At 43.2% G+C, this 25,680-nt stretch overlaps 2 protein-coding genes across 3 annotated transcripts in view; one reads left to right on the forward strand and one right to left on the reverse strand.

The window, feature by feature from the left end:
* The window catches only part of ZNF3 (zinc finger protein 3), a 527,297-nt gene that overhangs the window by 122,188 nt on the left and 379,429 nt on the right, over positions 1–25,680 (reverse strand). The gene's annotated exons all lie outside the window — the stretch shown is intronic.
* Positions 12,461–25,680, forward strand: part of LOC138076616 (cytochrome P450 3A24) — a 43,795-nt gene continuing 30,575 nt past the window's right edge. For both annotated transcript variants that reach the window (XR_011144682.1, XM_068968866.1), the window contains exons 1-4: positions 12,461–12,631; positions 16,439–16,532; positions 23,046–23,098; positions 25,409–25,508. Coding sequence is in view for 1 of the 2 variants with exons in the window: in XM_068968866.1 (XP_068824967.1) it covers positions 12,561–12,631; positions 16,439–16,532; positions 23,046–23,098; positions 25,409–25,508 (318 nt within the window). In the remaining variant the exon portion in view is untranslated. The remainder of the gene's footprint in view (positions 12,632–16,438; positions 16,533–23,045; positions 23,099–25,408; positions 25,509–25,680) is intronic.

The following is a 25,680-nucleotide window of genomic DNA, read 5'->3' on the forward strand; positions in this document are numbered from 1 at the left end:
GAGGCTGGGAGAGGAGCAAGTGGGAAGGAGCTGCTTATTGGGCTCAGGAGTGTACTCTGGTGGAATGGGAGTGTCTTAGGACTAGAGGAGGTGGTGGCACAACACTGTGAATGTGCTAAATGGCATTAAATTGTTCACTTGAAATAATTTATGTCAGGTGGATTTTATCACAGTAAAAAAAAAGTTAAATGCCAGGAATATACCCTAAGAAGTACAAGACAGGTCACTGTGGTTTCTGTGAAGCCCAGTGGCTTTATTTTAAAATTTTAAATCTATATTTATTTATTTGATTGTCCTGGATCTTAGTTGCAACATGTAGGATCTTTAGCTGTGGCATGGGATCTGTTAGTTGTGGCATGTGGGATCTAGTTCCTTGATTAGGGATTGAACTGGGCCCCCTGCTTTGGGAGCTTAGAGTCTTAGCCATTTTCCCCCAGTGTCTTGCGTAGCCTTCAGCTCCCTGCTGAGCTGTCCAGGGTGGAACCTTGGCCCCAGAATTACAGGATCCCCAACTTGGCCTGTGATCTGATCACTTCCTTCATAGCAGTTACAAAAGCTGGCTGATTTAGACTGTGCTTTGCAACCAAGAAATGACAAACATACTCAGCAATGATAATGATAATGATAAGATGGACCATTCTCACAGCCTGGAATGCTCTCTCTGCTTCTCTCCTTAGACAAACACTGCTCTGTCACTAGTACTGCAAGCAGTGTCACCTCCTCCGAGAAGCCCACTCATCCCTACAGAGGCTCCAAATCCCACTTATCTCCACCTTTCCCATCCTTTGGAGTTGTCTGCCTGCATGGAGCACCACACTTAGGTAAGTGCCCTTTGTGACAGTCTTGTTCACACTTTGTCCCCATGGTGCATCATAGCTCTGGACACAATGAAGACCAGTTCAGACTGATACACAGGGCATATGGCCATGCAGATAACTGTGTGTCCAATCAGAATAGGGCATCTTGTGTTGGAGTACATGTGTGGGCTAGAATTGGCCAGGCCGGGCCCCTGGAAAAAGTCACTTGATTTAGCAGACACATGGTGACATGTCTACTTAGAAATCTCTTGGAACTGCATGTACTAATGAGTATTTGTTTATTTTCTGGGAATTTGGTTTATTTTTTCCATCTGATTATCACAGGAGCTGATGTTGTAACTAAAGGTGAACAACTCAGCATTTGAACCTAGTTGATCTCAGTTCAAACAGCCTCAAGTGTTCAAAAATATTTAATTTATTCAGTGATTTTTTTGAATTGTTCACCTGGTATCCACAAGCTGGGTTTCTGACAATGACAAGTAATGACATTCTTTTTGTTTCCAGCATAAAATTAATTGATGGGATGTTATGTACTTAAAGAGTGTTACAACTTTTGAAAAGGCTGTATGTGCATGTGGTAAAGTAGCATAAGCGGATAATGCTTTTATACTATGAGTGATGTTTTCTTAGGTGATTTTGGTAGATACTTTTATCACATTAAGGAAATTCTTGCTATTAGCAGCTTGCATTCTTCTTCTATCATAAATGATATATTAAATATTAACAAATGCATTTCTGAAGCTGTTGGGATGATAAGACTTTCCTCTTTTAATCAATTAACCTGATAACTAATATTTTTATTAATTCTCTGTTAATCACCCTTGAGTTCCAGGGTAAAAGCCAACTTGGCCATAGTGTATCATTGTTGCTGGATTTGACTGGCTTTATTTTGCTCAGGATTTTTGTGTTGAAGCCCATGAATGAGACTGAAACAGAGTCTTTCTTTCTTGTCCCATTTTTGTCCTATTTGGATCAAGTTTATACTGTCCTCATAGAGTGAGCTGAGAATCTTAGCTTCACCTCTGTGATGGCATCCTCTCAGTTGGCTGCCAATGGCTCTGCCTGCTAGCACTTATGCCCCATTTAACCCCCTCTCACCGATGAGGCTGGGATAGGTGACTTGCTTCTGATAAGTAGAATATTAATTGGGTGCCCCCTCTCACTCCCTCACTCTGGGGGAAGCGACTGCCATGTTGTGAGCTGCTCTGTGGAGAGACCCAGTGGCAGAGATCTGAGGGGCTTCTGGGCCACAGCCAGTGAGGAACTGAATCTTCGAGCTTGTGAGGATCTGAACCCTGCCAGACCACCTGGAGGACCTGAAAGTGGGTCCTTCCCCAGTGAAACTTTGGATGAGAGGCAGCTCAGCCTGATAGCAGGAGAAAGCTTGAGCCAGAGATACCCAGGTAAGCCACACCTGGACTCTCAGCCCAAGGAGCTGTGACACAGTAAATGCTTGTTGTTTCAAGGGGTTGTATTTGGGGATAATCTGCTAGACAGCAAAGAGAACTAGTGTAGCTGCCATGGTCTCTGTTCCCACCACAACTACAGGGGCCATCTTTGCATGGATTCCAACTGAATTTGTGCAGTGAAGCCTGACTGTGCCTCTCAAACTAGCAATTCATCTGTAATACAGAAGTTTTAGAGAATTACTTCCCTGTGGGAGGAACACTTTTCCAGAGGGAGAGGGAAACCAGTGGATACCCTCTTCCTCCTTCCTTCCCTTGGATGGGCTGCATCTTCTGAGTGGTTGTATGGCTTCTCAGAAGACAGTCAGTTGATCAAAGAGCTGGTTGCTTTTGATACTAAGTGTTGACCAGGTTGGTTAATGAATCTGGTATTGATTCTCCTTCCTTGCTTTGTTCCTATTTTCCTTCATTCTTCCTCCCCTGGATCAAATTCTTCAGATGATAATAGCATGAAACCCTGTATTTCAGGCTCTCCTTTCTTGGGGAAGAAGGCTAAGACAAATATGTTCATTGTAAAACTCTGGGTGAATTTCTGCTTGTAGGAAGACTTTGTCATCCAATTATTTTTAAAGGAGTTTTAGGACTAATTTTATATTTCTTGTTTGGCTGGTGTTGGTCAATTTTGTTTCTCTAGGAGCCAGCCTATTGCTTTTAATATTTCAGCTAATGCTTTTCATAATTCTTAGCAACAATTAAATTAATAGATATGATTTTTCTTGAGTTTTACTTCATCCTGTCAATTTCAGATGTTCAGGTGGGCCCAGGCATATGTAGTTTTTAACATTCCCCCTGCACTTGAATTATAATGAATGTCATGGTCTGAGAGTCACTATGTTTCTACATGAGAACTGTGATATGCAGAAGTGGGACCCTCCCCATCAGCTACATGTTGAGGACAAGGGTCAGTGGGGAAGATGTTGCCTTGGCTGACACTTAAGGAAGTTTAGGAATTCACCAGATGGAAAATGGGTTGGATCCATTCCAGATGGAAGAACAGTTGTGTAGACACAAGAAGACCCAGTCATCTGAGGAGCTTGGGGACAGTACATCTTACCATTTTTTTTCCATAGCATTTCTTTATGTTTTATTTATTTATTTTAATTGGAGGCTAATTACTTTACAATATTGTATTGGTTTTGCCATACATTGACATGAATCTGCCACGGGTGTACATGTGCTCCCCATCTTGAGCCCCCCTCCCACCTCCCTCCGCATATCATCCCTCTGGATCATCCTAGTGCACCAGCCCCAAGCATCCTGTATCATGCATCAAACCTGGACTGGTGATTCATTTCACATATGATATCATACATGTTTCAATGCCATTCTCCCAAATCATCCCACCCTTGCCCACTCCCACGGAGTCCAAAAGACTGTTTTATACATCTGTGTCTCTTTTGCTGTCTTGCATAAGGGTTATTGTTACCATCTTTCTAAATTCCATATATATGCATTAGTATACTGTATTGGTGTTTTTCTTTCTGGCTTACTTCACTCTGTATAATAGGCTCCAGTTTCATCCACCTCATTAGAACTGATTCAAATGTATTCTTTTTAATGGCTGAGTAATACTCCATTGTGTATATGTACCACAGCTTTCTTATGCATTTGTCTGCTGTTGGATATCTAGGTTGCTTCCATGTCCTGGCTATTACAAACAGTGCTGCGATGAACATTGGGGTACACGTGTCTCTTTCATTTCTGGTTTCCTCAGTGTGTATGCCCAGCAGTGGGATTGCTGGGTCATATGGCAGTTCTATTTCCAGTTTTTTAAGGAATCTCCACATTGTTCTCCATAGTGGCTGTACTAGTTTGCATTCCCACCAACTGTGTAAGAGGGTTCCCTTTTCTCCATACCCTCTCCAGCATTTATTGCTTGTAGACTTTTGGATAGCAGTCATTCTGACTGGCGTGAGATGGTACCTCATTGTGGTTTTGATTTGCATTTCTCTAATAATGAGTGATGTTGAACATCTTTTCATGTGTTTGTTAGCCATCTGTATGTCTTCTTTGGAGAAATGTCTGTTTAGTTCTTTGGCTCATTTTTTGATTGGGTCATTTATTTTCCTGGAATTGAGCTGCAGGCACTGCTTGTATATTTTTGAAATTAATTCTTTGTCAGTTGCTTCATTTGCTATTATTTTCTCCCTTTCTGAAGGCTTTTTCACCTTGCTTATATTTTCCTTAGTTGTGCAAAAGCTTTAAGTTTAATTAGGTCCCATTTGTTTATTTTTGCTTTTAGTTCCATTACTCTGGGAGGTGAGTCATAGAGGATGCTGTTATGATTTACATCGGAGGGTGTTTTGGCTATGTTTTCCTCTAGGAATTTTATAGTTTCTGGTCTTACATTTAGATCTCTAACCCATTTTGAGTTTATTTTTGTGTGTAGTGTTAGAAAGTGTTCTAGTTTCATTCTTTTACAAGTGGTTGACCAGTTTTCCCAGCACCCCTTGCTAAAGAGATTGTATTTTCTCTCTTGTATATTCTTGCCTCCTTTGTCAAAGATAAGGTGTCCATAGGTGTGTGGATTTATCTCTGGGCTCTCTATTTTGTCCCATTGATCTATATTTCTGTCTTTGTGCCTGTATCATACTGTCTTGATGACTGTAGCTTTGTAGTATAGCCTGAGGTCAGGCAGGTTGATTCCTCCAGTTCCATTCTTCTTCCTAAGATTGCTTTGGCTATTCGAGGTTTTCTGTATTTCCATACAGATTGTGAAATTATTTGTTCCAGTTCTCTGAAAAATACCATTGGTAGCTTTATAGGGGGAGAAGGCAATGGCAACCCACTCCAGTACTCTTGCCTGGGAAATCCCATGGATGGAGGAGCCTGGTAGGCTGTAGTCCATGGGGTTGCTAAGAGTTGGACATGACTGAGCGACTTCACTTCCACTTTTCACTTTCATGCACTGGAGAAGGAAATGGCAACCCACTCCAGTATTCTTGCCTGGAGAATCCAAGGGACAGAGGAGCCTGGTGGGCTGCCATCTATGGGGTCACACAGAGTCGGACACGACTGATGCAGTTTAGCAGCAGCAGCAGCTTTATAGGGATTGCATTAAATCTATAGATCATTTTGGGTAGTATACTCCTTTTTCATTATATTGATTCTTCCGATCCAGGAACATGGTATATTTCTCCATCTATTTGTGTCATCTTCGATTTCTTTCATTAGTATTTTATAGTTATCTATATATAGGTCTTTCGGAGAAGGCAATGGCACCCCACTCCAGTACTCTTGCCTGGAAGATCCCCTGGATGGAGGAGCCTGGTAGGCTGCAGTCCATGGGGTCGCTAAGAGTCGGACACGACTGAGCGACTTCACTTTCACTTTTCACTTTCATGCATTGAAGGACATGGCAACCCACTCCAGTGTTCTTGCCTGGAGAATCCCAGGGACGGGGGAGCCTGGTGGGCTGCTGTCTATGGGGTCGCACAGGGTCGGGCACGACTGAAGTGACTTAGCAGCAGCATATATAGGTCTTTTGTTTCTTTAAGTAGATTTATTCCTAAGTATTTTATTCTTTTCATTGCAATGGTGAATGGAATTGTTTTCTTAATTTCTCCTTCTGTTTTCTCATTGTTAGTGCATAGGAATGCAAGGGATTTCTCTGTGTTAATTTTATATCCTGCAAATTTACTATATTCATTGATTAGCTCTAGTAATTTTCTGGTAGAGTCTTTAGGGTTTTCTATGTAGAGGATCATGAGAAACCCTGGACTGGAAGAAACACAAGCTGGAATCAAGATTGCCGGGAGAAATATCAATAACCTCGGATATGCAGATGACACCACCCTTATGGCGGAAAGTGAAGAGGAGCTAAAAAGCCTCTTGATGAAAGTGAAAGAGGAGAGCGAAAAAGTTGGCTTAAAGCTCAACATTCAGAAAACGAAGATCATGACATCCTGTCCCATCACTTCATGGTAAGTAGATGGGGAAACAGTGGAAACAGTGTCAGACTTTATTTTCTTGGGCTCCAAAACCACTGCAGATGGTGACTGCAGCCATGAAATTAAAAGACACTTACTCCTTGGAAGAAAAGTTATGACCAACCTAGATAGCATATTCAAAAGCAGAGACATTACTTTGCCAACAAAGGTCCCTAGTCAAGGCTATGGTTTTTCCTGTGGTCATGTATGGATGTAAGAGTTGGACTGTGAAGAAGGCTGAGCGCCGAAGAATTGATGCTTTTGAATTGTGGTGTTGGAGAAGACTCTTGAGAGTCCCTTGGACTGCAAGGAGATCCAGCCAGTCCATTCTGAAGGTGATCAGCCCTGGGATTTCTTTGGAAGGAATGATGCTAAAGCTGAAACTCCAGTACTTTGGCCACCTCATGTGAAGAGTTGACTCATTGGAAAAGACTCTGATGCTGGGAGGGATTGGGGGCAGGAGGAGAAGGGGATAACCAAGGCTGAGATGGCTGGATGGCATCACGGACTCGATGGACGTGAGTCTGAGTGAACTCCGGGAGATGGTGATGGACCGGGAGGCCTGGCGCGCTGCGATTCATGGGGTCGCAAAGAGTCGGACACGACTGAGCGACTGAACTGAACTGAATGTAGAGGATCATGTCATCTGCAAACAGTGGGAGTTTTACTTTTTCTTTCCAATCTGGATTCCTTTTATTTCTTTTTCTTCTCTGATTGCTGTGGCTAAAACTTACAAAATTATGTTGAATAGTAGTGGTGAGAGTGGGCACCCTTGTCTTGTTCCTGATTTTAGGGGAAATGATTTCAATTTTTCACCATTGAGGATAATGTTTGTTGTGGGTTTATCATATATGACCTTTATTATTTTGAGGTATGTTCCTTCTGTGCCTGCTTTCTGGAGGGTTTTTATCATAAATGGATGTTGAATTTTGTCAATGGTTTTCTCTGCATCTATTGAGATAGTCATATGGTTTTTATCTTTCAATTTGTTAATGTGGTATATCACATTGATTGATTTGCAAATATTGAAGAATCCTTGCATCCCTGGGATAAAGCCCACTTGGTCATGATGTATGATCCAACCAAGTTATTTCAGGAAGCCTCTTGGAATCCAGCCAAGCATGACACTGGCACAATTTAGAATTATGAGATGTAGTTCCATGCCCTGCATTCATGGTTTAATGTTTGGGCAAGATTCTTCCCCACTCTAAGCTTCTGTTTTTACATCTGTCAAGTGGGAATCAAACAATGCCAGCACTGCTTATCTCACAGAATTTTCAGGGAAATCAGATAAGAGAGACATGAAAGAACTTTCCTGGCTTCCCTGGTGGCTCAGACTATAAAGAGTCTGCCTGCAATGTGGGAGACCTGGGTTTGGTCCCTGGGTTGGGAAGAACCCCTGGAGAAGGACATGGCAACCCACTCCAGTATTCTTGCCTGGAAAATCTCATGAATGGAAGAGCCTGGCAGGCTACAGTCCATGGGGTCTCAGAGTGTGACACAACAGAGTGACTTCACTTTTCTTTTCCTGAAAGAACTTTCTAAGGTGTACTGTGCAGTAGAGATGTTAGTGATTCATTTATCAAGAAAGGGAAACTCAGGAATGGAGTTGAAAGTGAGCAGCCATGAGGTCCTTCTCATCCCTTTGCTGTGAAGTCCATGGAAGTGCATCTGCTTAAGGGCATGTATGTGTGTGTTTCTTCATGGTGGGATGTGTGTGGGTCAGAAAGAACATCCCTGTACCTCACCCCAGCCCCTACTGACTGGCTTGCTAGGGGCCCTCACCTTGTCTCTGTGTTGGGGCAGTGCTCTGGTCACAGACCCGTGATCTGTGAAACTGGAATCTAACACACATATCATTCCAGAGCAACATGGCCTCCCCATACTGTGAGCAATTCTCTCAGCCAGTGGACAGGCTTCCCAGAAGAGGAGTCACCTCTAAAAGGAGAGGAATAGGTGTTGGAGAAGACTCTTGAGAGTCCCTTGGAGTGAAGGAGATCAGCCCTGGGATTTCTTTGGAAGAAATGATGCTAAAGCTGAAACTCCAGTACTTTGGCCACCTCATGTGAAGAGCTGACTCATTGGAAAAGACTCTGATGCTGGGAGGGATTGTGGGCAGGAGGAGAAGGGGACGACAGAGGATGAGATGGCTGGATGGCATCACTGACTCGCTGGACGTGAGTCTGAGTGAACTCCGGGAGCTGGTGATGGATAGGGAGGTCTGGCATGCTGCGATTCATGGGGTCACAAAGAGTCAGACACGACTGAGCAACTGAACTGAACTGAACTGAGCAGACTGACGGGGCCTCTTGCGTCACTGAGTCCCTGACATCCTGCTCACCTCTCCTGATATCTGAGCCTAATGCCTAATTCCATGAGTGTTCTTTGTTTTCCATCTCTGACTGATTGCTAAGGTCTGAAAAGATAAGCCACGTATCACTGATGAGGACACTGTGTTTCTAAAACATGTATAATTAGTTTACCTTGGCAGTACTATAATTGTCTATTTCTATCTTCCACCTGAGTAATATCTGGCTCTTAGTCACATCTGCACATGAAGCACTTGGGATAGAGCTTTGACCATGCCGAGACCGTCGGTACACAAATGACCAGATGAGAGACGTGAGGTGTGGGGTGCTCTTCAGGCACACATCTTCCTTCATGGTCTTCATATGTGACACTTTTCAAGTCAGTTGTGTCTGGCTGTGGGACGAAGGGTACAAAGATCATGCCTTCTGTTATTTCCCCTTGCAGAACAAGGCCATTTGCCTTTGCTAGGATGTGGCTCTGGCTACACATTTTTCCCAGGACTTGACTAGACTATTGACACTAGAGAGATTCCAACCAGCTGGACCAGGCCCTGAGGTGAATTGGGAAGGTGATGGCATGTAAGGCTTAGTGAGAAAACCATCAAATTGGCATATGTTTTGGAGGAAGGTGAAAGTATGTAATTTCCACAAGGATTTTGTTTCCAAGAAGAATAAGAAAGACTGTGGGTTTAGCTGAGTGAATTAAGTTGTCAGTAGTTATCAGATGACACTGTAATCTCTTCATGGGGGATGTATTTTGTGTTCCTCTCAGTGGAGAATATAGACAAGTGGGTCCTCATGACAAGCACCTGTCCTTGTTCCTGCTGAGGTGACATGAAGTCCTGGGTTCTGCAGACCCGTGGGGGAGCCCCTGGGCAGGGGCAGACATGGAGATAGAGCCAGAATTTTGACCAATGTGGTGCTTCAGCCTTGGGTCTCACTATTTCACACAGTGACTCTCATCATGAAATGGCAAATGTTGAATATTGGCATTTCAGAGCAGAAGACTTGCCATCTTTCTTCATATTATTTATAACATGTTTTGATCAGTAGCTGTTGGGAAGCTACTTGCAATCACTAAGCCTCAGTTTCTCTATCTGTATATGGAGGATTATAGCATGACCCTCCTTAAAGATCCCCAGTGTTTGTGTGTGCTTCATCGCTCAGTCATGTCCCACTCTTTGCACCATGGACCATCAGGCTCCTCTGGCCATGGAATTCTCCAGGCAGGAATGCTGGAGTGGGTAACTATTCCCTCTTCCAGGGGATCATCGTTACCCAGGAATCAAACCTGTGTCTCCTTCATTGCAGGCAGATTGTTTACAGTTGGGCATCAGGGAACCCCAAAAGGGATCCAGAGAAGGCGCTAAAAGGGGGCAGAAATGTATCAAAATTCCTTGGACTTTCTGACTCTCCCTGAGGATCCTCTTCCAGCTTCCCGGTTCTGTCCTTTGTTGGTACTCAAGCTTCCATCCATTTCTCTTCTTTGCTGCCTCTCTCTAGGGCTCCATTTCCCCAAGGATTCCAGAGGCATGCCCCATACTGAGCTTAGTTGTGTCTCACTCCTTCCACCGGGAGGCGGCTCCCCAGGGAGGGGACTGTATGGCTTCTAGCCCACAGTCCAGCACAATACTGGCTCCTGAATTAACTCACTTGGACTGAAGCAATGGACAGATAACTGTGTTCAGACAATACAATTCTCGTTGGAATGTGCATTTTCACAGGGACCTCCTGGAAGAAGTCTGAACCCATAGATGACAAACTGATGGTAGAAATATCATGCTCCATGAGAAGCTCCCAAGGAAATAAAAAAGTGCAGGAGACATAGTTCAGACTTGCTGCATTTTACTAATGAGACTTCCACTCTGGTCAGTATGGAACAGCCCTGGGAACTCTCAGGCCAGAGTGAGGGAAAGAGTTACCAAGAGATGAGTATCACTTTCTGCAGAAGGAGTGAAAGTGAGAAAGGATAAAGGGAGAAGGAAGTGCACAAACACAGCTTACATGTCTTGTGTTTCTATTAAGGTTTAAGAACATTTGAGGTTTTGTTTTTCATGTAATCCATGGTCATTCAGGCCTGGCAGATGCAGGACATGGTTCAAAGTACTGATAATGAGCCAGTGTAAATTCTCGATGCTCAGCCTTCATACTGCTCCCATCAGGAATTCAGCATGGGTAGAAGGTGGCTCTAGTGGTAAAGAACTCGTCTGCCATTGCAGGAGACATAAGAGACGCTGATTCAATCCCTGGGTTGGGAAGATCCCCTGGAGGAGGGCGTGTCAACCCATTCCAGTATTCTTGCCTGGAGAATCCCATGGACAGAGGAGCCTGGCAGGCTACAGCCCATGGGTCACAGAGTCAGATATGACTGAAGTGAATTAAGTGCACAGGGGGAGGCCTACCAGCAGCTGATACCAACTGCTACTCTAGGCCTCCTCAGTATCAGCTCCCTGTTACCCAATAAAAATTCCCTGTGCTGTGTGTGCCAAGTCGCTACAGTAGTGTCCAACTCTTTGTGACCCTGTGGACTGTAGCCCTCCAGGATCCTCTGCCATGGGATTCTCCAGGCAAGAACACTGGAGTTGGTTGCCATTTCCTCCTCCAGGGGATCTTCCCATCCCAGGGATCTAACCTGTGTATCTTAGGTCTCCTGCATTAGCAAGTGGTTTTTTTTTCTTTTACAACTGGTGACACCTGGGAAGCCCCCAAATGCCCTACGTGTCCACAAGTGGGAACCTATCTGCTCTGACCCGCCCACACCTCACATTCCCCAGAGATAACATGCCCTCATGTGATCTTTTTGGAGTCCTGTTGCTGTATATGCCACGTCACTGGTGGCTAAGGATGTTAGGGTCCTCTTGGCCATTGGGCTGCTTTTTTCTCTCTCTTTACACACTTTGATCTTGGATTGCAGCCTTTCCAGAGAGAGGAGACCATTCTTTGATCTAGAATCTGACTTGCAGGATACCCTGAGGGTGGGACAGGAATGAGCCTGGATTGATACCATTGGTACAGCCATCACCCTCTCCTCCATGTCCTGCCTCTCCTTCTGGGGCCCTCTTGTCAACAGGATCCTGATGGATCCTCCTGAAAGTACAGAGACAGTGACCAAGGCCCAGCCAGGCCCTCTTGGTGTGTCAACAATTTGGGAAAGCACTTCCAAAAGCCCTGTGCTAGGTACCTGGGACATGACTGTGGCTAGTATCCAGCATGTGCCCAAGCTCTTGATCCACTGAGGGGACTAGGTGTGGAAACTGACTGTGGTGTGGGAGATAGTAAGATTGTGTGCAGGGGACAGAAGTCCCCAGAGGATGAAATTGTTATATCTGCTCAAGGAGGTTTGTTTGGGAAATCTCTAACACAGATGTTCTGTCTGAGCTTCATTTTGAAGCATAATTAAGAGCCTACAAGGGACTCAGGGGCATTCCTGGGCAGGAAAAAAAATCGTATGAGTAACAGTAACAGTCAGTACAGCCATCTTGTTTGACCCCCTAGAGAAGGAGATAACACCTGACTCCAGTATTCTTGCCTGGGAAATCCCATGGACAGAGGAGCCTGTTGGGCTGCTGTGCATGGGGTCACAAAGAGTGGGACACGACTTGGCAACTACACCGTCACCATCATCTTGTTTGAAGAATTTCAAACATTTTGAATTGCAGGCAACCCTAGAGACAGGGAAGTTTAGAGGAGAATTAAAGCCAGTGGCTTATTTGAGTTTCTGTAACCTTTGGGCTTACTGCTAACATTGACTGAGTTGTTTATTGATTTCCTACAGAATATGAACTCAAGGGAGGTCAAACTGAAGTGCCTATGATGCTCTGCCAACTACCAAGGCAGAGAGGGCTCCTGCAGGTGGAGCCCAGGTGGCCTTTCTGTTGGTTGCAGCTCCAGCTCCACCTCCTTTCTCAGCGCATAAATCTCCCAACTGCACTGAATCTCTGCCTGATGTGAACAGAAGCTTCACACTGAGAGGCAGGCAGAGAGCAGCACACGCAGCTGAAAGGAAACTCAGAGGAGGGGATCGCTAAGAAAGTGGCCATGGAGCTGATTCCAAGCTTTTCCCTGGAAACCTGGGTTCTCCTGGCTATCAGCCTGGTGCTCCTCTATCTGTGAGTAACTGTTAGGTTCATCTCTTCTATAACCTAGGTCTTGGGGTGCTAATCAGGAAAGGGGGTTCCCTTGGTTTTTTAAAGTTCAAAGTAAATGGAGAAGTTGCTCAAGCATCAGGTGCTATGGGGACCAAATGGGTTATTATCGATTTTACCCACATCTGGGTAAGAGTCCATCAAGGGAAAATTAAAAACAACTGGCCCACGTGCAGCATAGTCCTCACTGATTCCCATGGCTGGGAATCCTGGAGGCAAGAAGCAACGTGGGTTTTTGTTTCAGTCTCTCCGACTGTACCTGCTGCAAGAGACATGAGGAAGTATCGGCCCCTTTGTCACTCAGGAGTTCCTGCTCCGGATCCATCTTCCAGGAGTCATTTACACAAGGCATGGGGTACACCCCGACTTTGTTGGGAGGCCTGAGACTGAGCAACCTTTTTTTCATACTCAGCCCTTCCCCTTTTCTGTACCCCTCCTCAGGGCATCCCTTCCTAAGGCTCAATTCCCACACCCTGTACTCTGCAGAAATTATCTCGTTTCCAAATGAGAAATCTTAAGATCTGAGGAGACTTGGTAAAAATCTTGAAATTATATTCATTTCTTTCACCTTTTCTTTCAATCTCTGGAAGGGTTAGAGTCAATGTACATATTTATTTTCCCCGTGATATGAAATCTGCTAAGCCTACAAGAGGCACAAGCCCCAGAGTCCAATTTGGATTTTATTTTCCCTGTATAAGTGTGGCACAGGAGGTTGAATCAAAACCATCTAGCAGAAAAATACCTTTCAATGTTGAGATTCTGTTATCATGGAAGGGAGGGAGAGGTTGGGAGAGGAATTATTTCCAATGAGTGATTAGAGAGATACCCCTACAAATCACATTTAGGTTCTGTGTCCATTTCATTTTCACTAAGTGTAGGAAATCATGATGACATGTACGTGGGTAACATTAACCTCATTTTAATTACTTGAAAGAAGTATTAGGCATTTAAGGTATTTCAGCAACATGTTTTCTGTCTGCTATTATAAAATTAATTGGTACAGTTTAATTTCATTCTATTTAGTACTAGATTTAAAAAATCGATATGAGTATTTCCAGCATGTGGTTTTTTCCCTGAAGGATAAAAGAGGACTGTTGTCCAGCACGTAGAAAGGTATGTAAATAAATTCACCCTCTAGAATAATGCCTGGAATATGAATCTAGTATACTAATATATTCCTGTGATATATCTTTTTAAATATGCATGTCCAGCAAGCTATTTTAATCTTCAGGGCAGATGAGTATACATGTCTGGGAGCCGGTGATGATATGAGAGGCATCTAGAAAGAGATTGGGATGGAAGGGAGAATATTCCTCTTTCCTCTGAGCAGACCCCCCAGAGTTACTCCTCAGACCTGGTCCCACAGAAGGTCAACAGGGTTGGCGTCTCATTTGCTGGAAGCCTGGGGACAAGACACAATCTCAGTCACACTGTGTGTGGTCCGTCTGACAGTGTGGCTGGTACTAGCTAGTGTCCCCACTAGGCAAACATCCCTGTAGCCTGAGAAGGTACTGGTGCAGCCAGGAATCAGCCACTGCAGGCAATGTTATCGTTATGCTGACACAGTGTAAAGACTATAAAAATGTTGGCTTTATCTTTAGCCCCTTCCTTTTTACCCAAAATAGCATTACTGTACCAACCAAAAAGTGAAGAGCTAGAAAGAAGCCAAATAATTCACTCAGTCCATCTGCTGCCTTGGTGGAACCACGTGAATTTAGACACTAGACCAGAGCTTTCTGTGGGACCAGTGTTGCCAACATGGTTACTCAGTTGCTTGGCATCACTTTTGAGTTCATGTAGCACACTGAAGGTTCAGAAGCAGACATTGACTTGCCCTGTTTGTGAAGACAGAGGAAGCAACTGGGGTTTGAATAGCCCAGGCCATCCCTTTTGTGGTGATTGGTGCCCACACTTTCACCAGTTGATCTGGAGGAAAGAGAGATATAGCCAACTGTGCTTGGCCAAGGTACCTCTGTGTGTACTTCCAACATAGGTACTTTCCTGAAATTTTATGGGTTTCTCTTATCATAGACTTTAAGATTGGTAGATTTCTACAGAGATTTGAACCTGTGCTACCTTAAAGGCTACCTTCCAAAGAAGGGGAGACAGGAGCTTAGTCCAATATTCTGGAGTTTTTTATGGTCACTCATTTTTTGTCACTCACAGTCTTTTGCTCTACGTGGAAAGGTAACTGAAGACTGGGAACCCTGATATCTCTTTGTTTAAAGTGCCCATAGGGCATGATGAACCATTTACACACAGCATGCTGTTCAACCATACCTTACTAATTTGCCTCTACAGAGTTAGCCTTGGAGGCCTAGCAAGTTCATGTTTAAACCATCGATGGCAGTCTCTTCCTTCAGCCTCTCTTTTCCTGCACTCTGTCATCTCTCAGGAACACCAGAGTGAGCAGGCTTGGAAAGATCCACAACTCAGAACTGTGAGCTTGCACACATAATACATGAAGGATAACCTGCAGGCAGGCCGCCATAGGGAGCACCAGGCCTGATTGGTTTTTAAGATAGTTGAAGTGCAGTGGAAGTAGTCTAGCTGCTTTATGATTGAGAATCTTCAGAAAGATGAGTGTATTTCAGGCCCTGGGCTTAGCAGATGGTTGGAGGACCAGATGCCATGAGGTGGGGAATGGTCTGGAGATGGATCCTTTAGTCATTGATTCATTTATACAGTTTCAGGGAACAAAAGGGTCAATCACCCTTTTTTGTAGTTCAAGTCAACCAAATTGCCTGGTGACAGAGTCATGGGTGTAGCTGAAAGGTACTCAATTTCTATGATGGCAGTGGAAGCCTTGAACACAGATTTCATAATACAGACAAGAACACTGTGCTTGTTTTAAGGCCTGCTTGTGAAGACAGAGTTAAGAAGAATCAGATTGTAAAATGAGGTCAGATCATGGAGGGAGAACCTACTCCAGTGTTCTTGCCTGGAGAATCCCAGGGACAGGGGAGCCTGGTGGGCTGCTGTCTATGGGGCTGCACAGAGTTGGACACGACTGAAGTGACTTAGCAGCAGCAGCAGCATGGAGGGAGCTCTGATGCATTGGCCACTTGATGGGAGGAGCTTACTCATTGGAAAAGACTCTGATGCTAGGAATGATTGAGGGCAGGAGGAGAAGAGGGAGACAGAGGATAAGATGGTTGGATATATATCACTGACTCAATGACCATGAGTTTGAGCAAACTCCAGGAGATAGTGAAGGACAGGGAAGCCTGGCATGTTGCAGTCCATAGGATCACAAAGAATCGGACATGACCAAGTGACTCAACAACAAAACAATATAGAGGAAAGGACAAGGATGAGAACAAGGCCAAGGTAGACTCTCGTAACTCTGTCATTGGGCAGATGCAGTTAACCAAAATCTCATGTTTGATACAGAAAAAAAGTTTCCCCGTTGTATCTAGAATGAGAATCTCTAAATCATGGAAGAGTTAACTTGCTGAATACATATGAATGAATTTTTTGGAGGAATTATAGCCTAAACCTCTTAGGAGCTCTCAAATTTAAATATTTATCAAGCATCCACTCTAGGATTGGGACCTTCAAGATTTCACTTGATGGTGAAAGTGATATTGTCTCACTGTGCAAGAGGGAAAGATGAGGAATGAAAGTAATTATTGCTTTTGGAATTGCTGTTATTATTTATCACCTACATGTTACCTCTCTAGGCTGACAGTTCCAGGTCCAAGTCTGTGACTGGCCAGCTCCACACTTATTCCACAATCCCTAACCTGGATTTTCTCTTTCACTTTATAGATATGGAACTTATTCACATGGACTGTTTAAGAAGCTGGGAGTTTCTGGGCCAAGACCTCTGCCTTATTTTGGAAATGTTCTGTCCTACCGAAAGGTGTGTGTTGTTTGATGTCCCTTTTTTGCTTCTTATGGTTGAAAATCCCAGCTGAGTTGCATAGTAAAAATTCTCCTCCTCAGGAGGCAGTTGAAAGTTTTCTTACTTCCCAGAAATGGCATCGTAGGCCCCACCCACACATGCCCTCTTTACCTGAGGCCTCTATTATCAGCTGTCAGGAGCCTCAGGTTTGCCTCCTCAGACAGCTGAACTCTCTGGATGAGTCAGCACAGAACTTGAAGTTCCATCTTGTAAGCTTTGTGAAGAGCATCTTGTCTCAGCCAGGTGCAGATTCCCAGAAAGTCGCAGTCCTAATAATTGTCAGGAGAAAAACATGAAGGGATGCCTGGTCATGGCTCTTAAGCAGCATACAGTACAGTCAGATGTATCCTGTTGGTAGGATAATCTCTGGGTACCCTTTTTTTCTCCTTTCTCCTAAATTGCTTGGATGCTTCAGTTCTAATGTATCAGGTAATTTGCACATACTTGGGTTCTCTCAAGAACTGCTAATGCCTGCAGTTTTGTTTTTTTTTTTTCTCCATTTTCTGCTCTACCTCTTGCTACACATGACATCTTTGGGGATATGAAAAATGTAACAAAAGCTTTCTGATTTTCTTCTGTGCCTTCAAAACAGGTACCGCACGGGTGAGTTTGAGCAGGGAATGAGTGTAACTGAGGCAAGATTGTCTATTTACTTTAGATATTTAACCACTAAATAAGTTGTGGAGGTTTTAAAAAAAAAAAAATAAGGCAGAATCACATATACAAAAATCACTAGAAAGGATATGATTTGACAAAATTATTAGAAGTTTAATTTAACTGAAAGGAATGTACCAGGTGGCAGATGGACTGTGAATTCTGATGTTCATTCCTCTCTGATGCCTCCCCAGGGCCTGGCCCCTGAACTGAAGGTTGTGAGCTGTGTTCAGATGTGCAGGGGCAGAGCCCTGTGTGCAGGCTGCTCTCTGGCTCAGATTTCCTGTCCTGCAGACATGAGGCTTGTTTCTCAGATCCTGATTCTCCCAACAGAGCTCTTCACTGTCTCATTACTGCCTCAGAATTTCCTGAACATTTTTCCATCTGAAGAAGCAGTAATTTCCTCTCCACCTTTCCCAGGTGAACTCCTTAGTAGATGCACGCCAACTCACATCTGAGACCTTCATTTACTTGTTAAAGCATTAAATATCATGATAGAAACTTAGGGACAGGATTTTTTTTTAAGTTATAGAAGTAAAAGCTCAGGCCAGGTTTTTTTTTTCCTGTGTGTATGTGTGTGTAGCAGAGTTTTATTAAAGTATAAAAAGGGACAGAGAAAGCTTCTGAGACAGACATCAGAAGGGTGATGGAGAGTGCCCCCCTCACTAGTCTTAGCAAGGGAGCTATATACTTTTTAAATCGGTTATTACAATAAATCAAAAGAATGTCTCAAGTTTGTAAAGGTCCTACCAGACCCACTCCCACAATTTACAAGTTTCAAGATAACAAGATTAGTCAGAAGGTTCTTGCTAAGGAGAAACATGTCCTCGAGCAAGATACATTGTTATATTGACTAAGACAAAGTAATATAGAAAAAAATATTTGTCCTTTTCTCCTTGAGAGCCCCAGACCCCTTTCTTCTCCTTGGGGAATCCGAACTTTTTATCAGCCTGCCTAGGAATTGACTCTCTCATTCTCCCCTTTTCTTTTAGGAGAATTATGTTGCCAAGGGAAAGGGGCATTGTTTTCATCCCATAACTACTTCCTGCTGTTGAGGGGCATAGTCCCTAAATTGTTAAGGCAACATATTTTCCTAACCCTCTTGTTGAGGGTGTCTGATCCAGGGGCCCCAAGTAATAGTTTGAGGAGCCTGTGGCATTCATAGGAGCTTGAACAACCATTTGTAACTTAAGAGGTTTCAGCCAGTTAGAAACAAATCCAGTTACATCGTTATAGATATAAGGCAAAATGGTCATTAAACCAAGTTAAAACATAATCAAAAGTTACATTATGTCCATAGTTACACCAGTCCATCTTAGGATTGTTAGATGTCATCAGATCAAGAAGAGGCATCAATATGATTGTTGTTCATGAAGGTGTTTGCAGAGTTGAAGAAAGTCCTTTCCTTGAAGCGGAGAAACCCACCATGGGAAGCCTTCAATTGATTAGGAGGGGGAGTGCTCCACAGACCCAGCAATTAGACCAATATGGAAGCTGGGTCAGGGGTCACCTCCCAGAGTTCTCGTAATGTCTGTTAAAAGCTGAGTCACATAGTTAGTTAATTCTAAGGCTTTAGGATCTATGACAATATCTGTGTGCAAAAACAGTCTGTCACAGAGAGAGTCCCTTTTTTGGGGGGCAGTTTGAGCTCTCATTAAAAGCTGGTCCTCCATAACCCAGAATCCAAATGTGGCAATAGCCTGTAATGCCCAAGAATCCTCTCAATTGTCTTAAAATCATAGGTAGAGAATGATTTAGTATAGGTTTAATATTAGAAAGCATCATCCTTCAAATTAGTCACTGAAAATTATACAGCTTGTTTAGGAATTTCAGACAATAAAGTATAAGAATTAGACACTTATTATTTGTATATCTAGAACAAGTCTCCACTTATCACTTGACCCTTTTCACATCCAAAATAGCAGTGTTGCATGGACTATTGCAGGGAATTAATAGCCTTGTTCCTTTAAATTTTCAATGATAGGCTGTAACCCTTTCTTAACCTCGAGTTTTAATGGATATTCCTTTTGATATGAAAATAGGTGAGGGTCACTGAGCTTGATAAGGACAGGAACAACATTTTGTGCTTGACCCACAGTTTTTCCATCAGTCCACACTTTAGGATTTACATTTTTTTCAGTTGAAAGAACGGGTTCCATATTCATGAAAACAGAAGCCTGGACTTTGTTCAGTATATCCCTCCCCAGAAGGTGTGAAGGAGACTCTGACATGATTAGAAACTCATGAGAAAAACAGCTCAGAGTCCCAGTTGCAGCTTAAAGGATGACTGAAATAATAGCGTTTGGCTCGTTCTGACAGAAGCGGACCAGGGGCTTCAGTGAGCAAAGAGAAAGCTGCCCCAGGGTCCAAAATAAAATCGACTGGTTGGCCCCCCACAGTTATTAATACCCAGGGTTCCTCAAATGTAATTAGGATGGGAGTTTGTGTGGTGACCTCCGGGCACCTTTGGTCCTGATTGTCCTGAGAGTCCGACCCCTGAGGCCTACACCTTAGAGGGCAGTCTTTTCTCCAGTGTGGTCCTTTGCAGACTAGACATGGAGCCGGGGGTGGCATAGATGCCTGAGAGTCATCCCCCTTGAGATGCCCCTCCTTTCCGCAGTAATAACCCTTTTCACCTGGGTCCCTCTGGGCATTTTTCTCAGGCTGTTTCAGAGCAGGTCTAACAGCCATTATTGGGGCTTCAGTCTTTTGCATGGTTCTTTTTTCCCTCTTATTTTCTTTCTCATATTCTTTACCATAATATACTGTCTGAGCCAGCTGTAACAGTTATTCTAAAGACTGATTTGGTCCAAATGCCAGTTTTCATAACTTATGGCAGATATCTGTAGCCGACTGAGTGAGAAATCTATCTTTTAAGATCATTTCTCCCTGTGTAAATTTCAGGATCAATGTCAGTAAACATGTGGAGAGCCTCCTGTAATCTTTATTAGGTGTTCACCAGGAGCTTCCTTCTCTCCCTCTTCTATGTAAGTTAATTTAGCGTAGTTTAAAGTCTTAGCATATGCTCTCTTGAGTCCTTCAAGAATACATCTGGCAAAGTGGCTCTGTTATGGGAACTGCTTGGATCCCAGTAGAGAGGAGGGCTATTTTGTGATCCCTCTTTCACCTTGCCTCCAAGCCATTCATCTCCAAAAGTAATGGCTTCCCCCAAAACTCGAGCTCTCAAGTCAGGAGTCAGCATCTGTCCCAAGACATATCCTCTAAATAGTCTACCGAGACTGAGGCAAGCCCTCCTGGAAGGGTGCCCTGATTCTCAGCCTGTTCAGTTGGCAGCCCCAGATATAGGGGCAAAGTAAGAGAACAGGAGGGAGCTGAAGGTTTCACACCCAAGTCTGTACCCTTAGGGCACAAGTCTGGCATGTCTCACAGAGAGATAAAGAGCAACATATATGGCACTTCCACCCATTTCTTTGTTTTCTACAGAACTGATCTAATTGTAAACAATATTGTAATTAAGAGGCCCTTCAACAGGCCAGTGTTCCCTGTCTTCCAAAGGATACCATGGCCATTTGGTATCACAGAAGATCAGGCATGTCTTTTTAAACTCTGGGGATCAAACTTGTCCCAGTTGTTGTTGTTTTAATACAATTTAAAGGAGTGGTTCTAGAACTGTTAGTTCCCATCTGTAAGAGAGAGAAAAGCAGCATCCACAGCCATGGCTTCTTTCCACCTAAGGCACCCCTCCCTGCTCTAGATGGGGGTGTAGACAGACTTTCTACTGAAGTTTTCCTTCCCTGGTTGGACTTAGTCTGTCCCTTACTAATGCAGGCACCTGATTCACCCCTTCCAGTTCTACCACTGAGATGGGGTGGAGATGCACCAGGGGTAGATCTGATGGTATCCCAAATTGATTTCTGGTTCTATACCACCGCAACCTTTGTTTGATTTGTCAGAGTAGTTTCCCAAAATGTTTCCCGAGCTAGGACTACTAGGGGAAGCATCCGTCTTCCCTGTGCCTATGCACATTCCTGAGTACAGTCCTGACTGCAGTAGAAACGGTGAGTCATAAAGGGATAAACAACAACCATGGTGTCCCTTCCGAGTGTCACCACACCAGTGTATGTGATAGCAAAAGGGTCGGCCAGCAAGGAAAAAGTGATTTTTGTCCTCAAGCTACTAGGACCAATCCTTCCAGTTCATTTCCACAGATTCCACAGAAAGAATATCTAAGGAGTTGAGACAGAAGCCACCCGAGAGCCTCTTCTGGTCCACTAAGAGCTAGCGCTACCAAAGGAAGAAGCCCTTTGCATTTCCAGCCTGACCAGATCCTGCAGTTCCCAGTCTGTGTCCTCAGTCTCATGGTCAGCAGCAGTGCTTCTCCCCACACAGATCAGAGGCACAGCCATGACAGAAGTCTCACTTTCAGATCGCTGCTCCCTGAAGCAGGCAGCCAAGAGAGTGACCTTTAGCCTGAGAGACAGTCCTGGAGTTAAAGTTCTGTCTTGCTCTCAAATATGCTCTTGTAGCTTTTGGCTTCTAGCAAGACCAAGCACTTCCATGACTACCAAGCTTGGGGTCTAAGTGAAAGTACATAGTAATGGCATGAATCACAAGTCCATTGAAAGTCTATGACCCAACAGATTAGGTTAGTAGTTCTGATTCCCCACGCAATTACGAGATGGTCAAAGTGACCAGGAAAAAGTGACTGAGAAAGGAAACTTTTGTCCACACGCTTAGCCGTCCTTTGGCCACTCCCCTCACAGGGACACTGGATGTCTCTTGGCATTGACAGGTGGTATAAACCCACGACAAGGCTCCCCTTTCTGCCTTCAGTCATTATGAGGCACTGTGAAACTGCAGAGCAGGGCTCATCACTTGCTTTGTGCAGGGCATGTCATTCATTCCCAAAAGCAAACCATAGAGTTAGTAAAGTAAAGCAGAAAACATGTATATCGAGAAAGCAGAGAGGCTAGAGCTCTTGAGTGTTCTTACCCTGTCCTGAAGATCCTGGGCAAGCCCCAAGATGAACAATGTGGATTTGTGATCTCCAAAGAAGATTTAGCTTTGGGACCAGGGACCAAGCTTGATCACTCAGGAGCTTTTGTGTAGCAGAGATTTATTTAAAGTATAAAAAGGGACAGAGGAACCTTCTGACATAAACATCAGAAGGGGAATGGAGAGTGTCCCCCTTGCTAGTCTTAGCAAGGGAGGTATATGCTTTTAAAATTGGTTATTACTATCAAGCCAGGTGTTTAAAATACAGTGTTCCTTGTATAGTTGTGGCACCTCCTCATTTTTTTCTGTGTTGAGCTGGAAAACTAGAAGGCATGTCCACTTTGTCATTCATTCAGTCACTCACTTTCTTGTTGAACACACACCCCTTAGACTTCTTTAAATTTGCGATATTAAAAGATGCCACTGGTGCTTTAATTTGCTTATTCTGCTAGAATTCTAGAAAGAGCTCATGAGATAAATGAAAAGACTGCTAAACTAGGAGATGAAAGTGTGTGTGGGAATCTGTTACTTCCCTCAGCTTCAGTTTTGTCATGTCCATGGGGGATTAGAGATTAAGGGATTTTAGACAACACATGCACGAGGAAAAGCCTTCAGGAAGACAAGGAATAATTAGTATTCACTGACCGGGGGTAAGTGTTTAGTATCTATAATACTCAAAGAATATTCAAGAGTGATTTTAAATTGTCAGTTTCAAATATCTCCTCTATTTTCCCTCCTTTCCCTTAAGACATTTGTGAATAAGAACTTCCCTCCAACTGCCAGTGAAAAATAGTAGTTTTGTGAATTAGAGATAGAGTTCAATACAGGATGTTAATAATGTAATATTGTTTTTCCTTATAGGGTGTTTGTGAATTTGATGAAGAATGTTTTAAAAAGTATGGGAAAATGTGGGGGTGAGTATTCTGAAAACTCCCATCAGACACACTTGTTATAATAATCCTGCCTTCCCCTGGTGGTGTGGAGGGCACTCTCAGTCCAGAGCTTCTTGGAATGAAGTCATTTGCTGTAAAGCTTGCAGGCTTGTCCTACCAGAGATCCTAGAGGCCGCAGGTATCCGGGTCCACAGCCTGAATCAGGCCTGGAGGATCACAGGTCGTCATTTTTCTCCAGACTTCAAGGCCCAGCGACTCCTAGCATCACTTTCTGTCCAGGATCTCACTGTTCCTCCCCTTTTCCGTTTTTCTCTCCTTAGGTTACCTTTAGTTGCATAAAATGCGTTATCTCAGAACATTCTAATATGTGCTCATAAATGTATCTTATGACTCTTTCCACATGATTCTCTTTTAATTTAAACCCAATATCCTTTATTTAAATTCTGGATTTAATATGTCCTTTTGGAAAAAGAGATGAGGGTTATAGGTTAACATAATGGGAAATCATTTCTGCTCAGCTTTTTACTTTCTCTACATGTATGGAGTTTGTTTAATTTTCAGGTAAGATTTTCCAATAGAATTGTATTCAATGATTGTTTTATCTACTGTTTTTCTCTGATTTTGAGGAGATGTAGGGTATATATATCTAACCCAGAGTGTGTCAGGTGGGCTTTAGGAGCTGTTGGAGGTTTGGTGAGAGCAGAGGGAGAAGTGTCTTGTGGTGCTTCTTTGCCAACAGCAAGTGGCAGAGGCTCTACCTGTCCAGACCTCTTCATCTTCTCTCATGAGGCCCTCAGAAACCATGGGAACCTGTGAGTTGCCATCGCCCCAAATGCGAGCCTGGTTGAGGGGAAAGAATACATAGTGCTGGGACACTACTGGCCCAGCTCCAGCTGCCCTGCCAACATTTAGTACCTGTGAGCTCTGACTGGAGTCCCTTTTTCATGGTGGATCCCAGTTCTCTTTTAGAAAATGGTTCTCATGCATGGATGATGTATGAGGAGCACCTGGGAGAGCTTGTTATAAATACAGACTTTGACCCCACTCATCAGTACCCTGAATTGATATGATCTGAGGTGGTTCAAAAATCTGATTGTAACTGTTAGTTAGAGAAATTATTAAGGCTGGAGTGACATCATGAATATAAAGCAAACCACTGTCTCTTCTCCACCCAACTGTTGTTGCAAAACCGTGGTGGGAAGAAGGGAATAGTCCAGGTAATATGGTCAGTCAGGTGGAAGAGCAGATTAAGCGCCTCCCCAGTCTCTCCTGTCACTGCTTCAGCACTAAATGCTCTTGACACCCACTTACACCCTCTGAATTTTAGAACAGCTTTTGGAAATGGGCAGAAGTAAGTGCAGTGTTTCTCTGCTATTTTTATATGTAATCATGAAACCATTTGAGATTCTCCTGTGAAATTAGAGGAATAGGGAACATGTGGAAAATCTTCCAATTTGTTCTAGCCATTGCAAGTGATTGATAGTGAAACCAAAATGTCAGAAGACTGTAAATAACTCAGAGTAAACCTCATTCCAGTGGCTGATTCCCATGAATGGACATCCTGACAGTCAGGAGATGAGGTCAAACAGTGACATGTCACATCTGAGGAGTCAGTTTTGTGTGATAGGTGGGTCAAACGTGGGCCTGCCCTGCTGGTGATGGATGTTACTGACATGGAGCACAAGGCCCATGGGACCCATGTAATGAAAAGAAAATGTTTAAAAGATGAGTTATACATACTTCTCTGATCTTTTTCATTCTCTTTTTCCTTTTGTTCAAATTATCCTCAACTTGATGCTACCAAGGATATCTCACTATTTAAAATATTTGCTTAAAAATATTAACTAGAAAGCAAATTTTAGAAAATAGGACAAAAAAATTTTTCATATCCCACTGTCAGTTGTGGACCATTCCAAATCTTCTTCCATTTGCAGATATATTGTTATATATTTATGATAGATGTATCTACAGTTTTCATCTAATATTATATGCATTTTCATGCTTTGGGTATATCTTCAAAAATGACTGAGTAGATGGACTCCCCTTAATTATATTTTAATTTTCAGATAATTTACTTCCTTCAATTATTTACTAACCTAACTTCCTTCTTGATAATGAAATATATTAAACCTATAAAAATTATGGAAAATGATACAGGAAATACCCATATACTTAACCACCTATAATTAGCAGTGTTTTCATGGTATTTTTAATGATAACTTTAGAAGGATGGATTATATAATGTTAAGATAAACATCTAGACTTTCAGGTATGGCTCCAGCTGCAGAAAATGGTTTATTAAGTTTAATCAGCTCTGTTTTCCCTACACAGGGTATTTGAAGGTAAACAGCCTCTGTTGGTTATCACAGATCCAGATGTGATCAAAACAGTACTAGTGAAAGAATGTTATTCTGTCTTCACAAACCGGAGGGTAGGCATCCATTTTTAAAATTTAATTTTGTTTATTAGATATGCATTTTGAAATATATTATAAATTCACAGGATGTTGTTAAAGGAGAAAAATACAGAGAAGCTGGATGTCATGTACCTTTCGTCCTGATTCCTCCAATGGCAATATATTGATTAACTAGACTACAATTTAA

Source organism: Capricornis sumatraensis, chromosome 3 (genome assembly GCF_032405125.1).
Source record: "Capricornis sumatraensis isolate serow.1 chromosome 3, serow.2, whole genome shotgun sequence".
Lineage (NCBI taxonomy): Eukaryota > Metazoa > Chordata > Mammalia > Artiodactyla > Bovidae > Capricornis > Capricornis sumatraensis.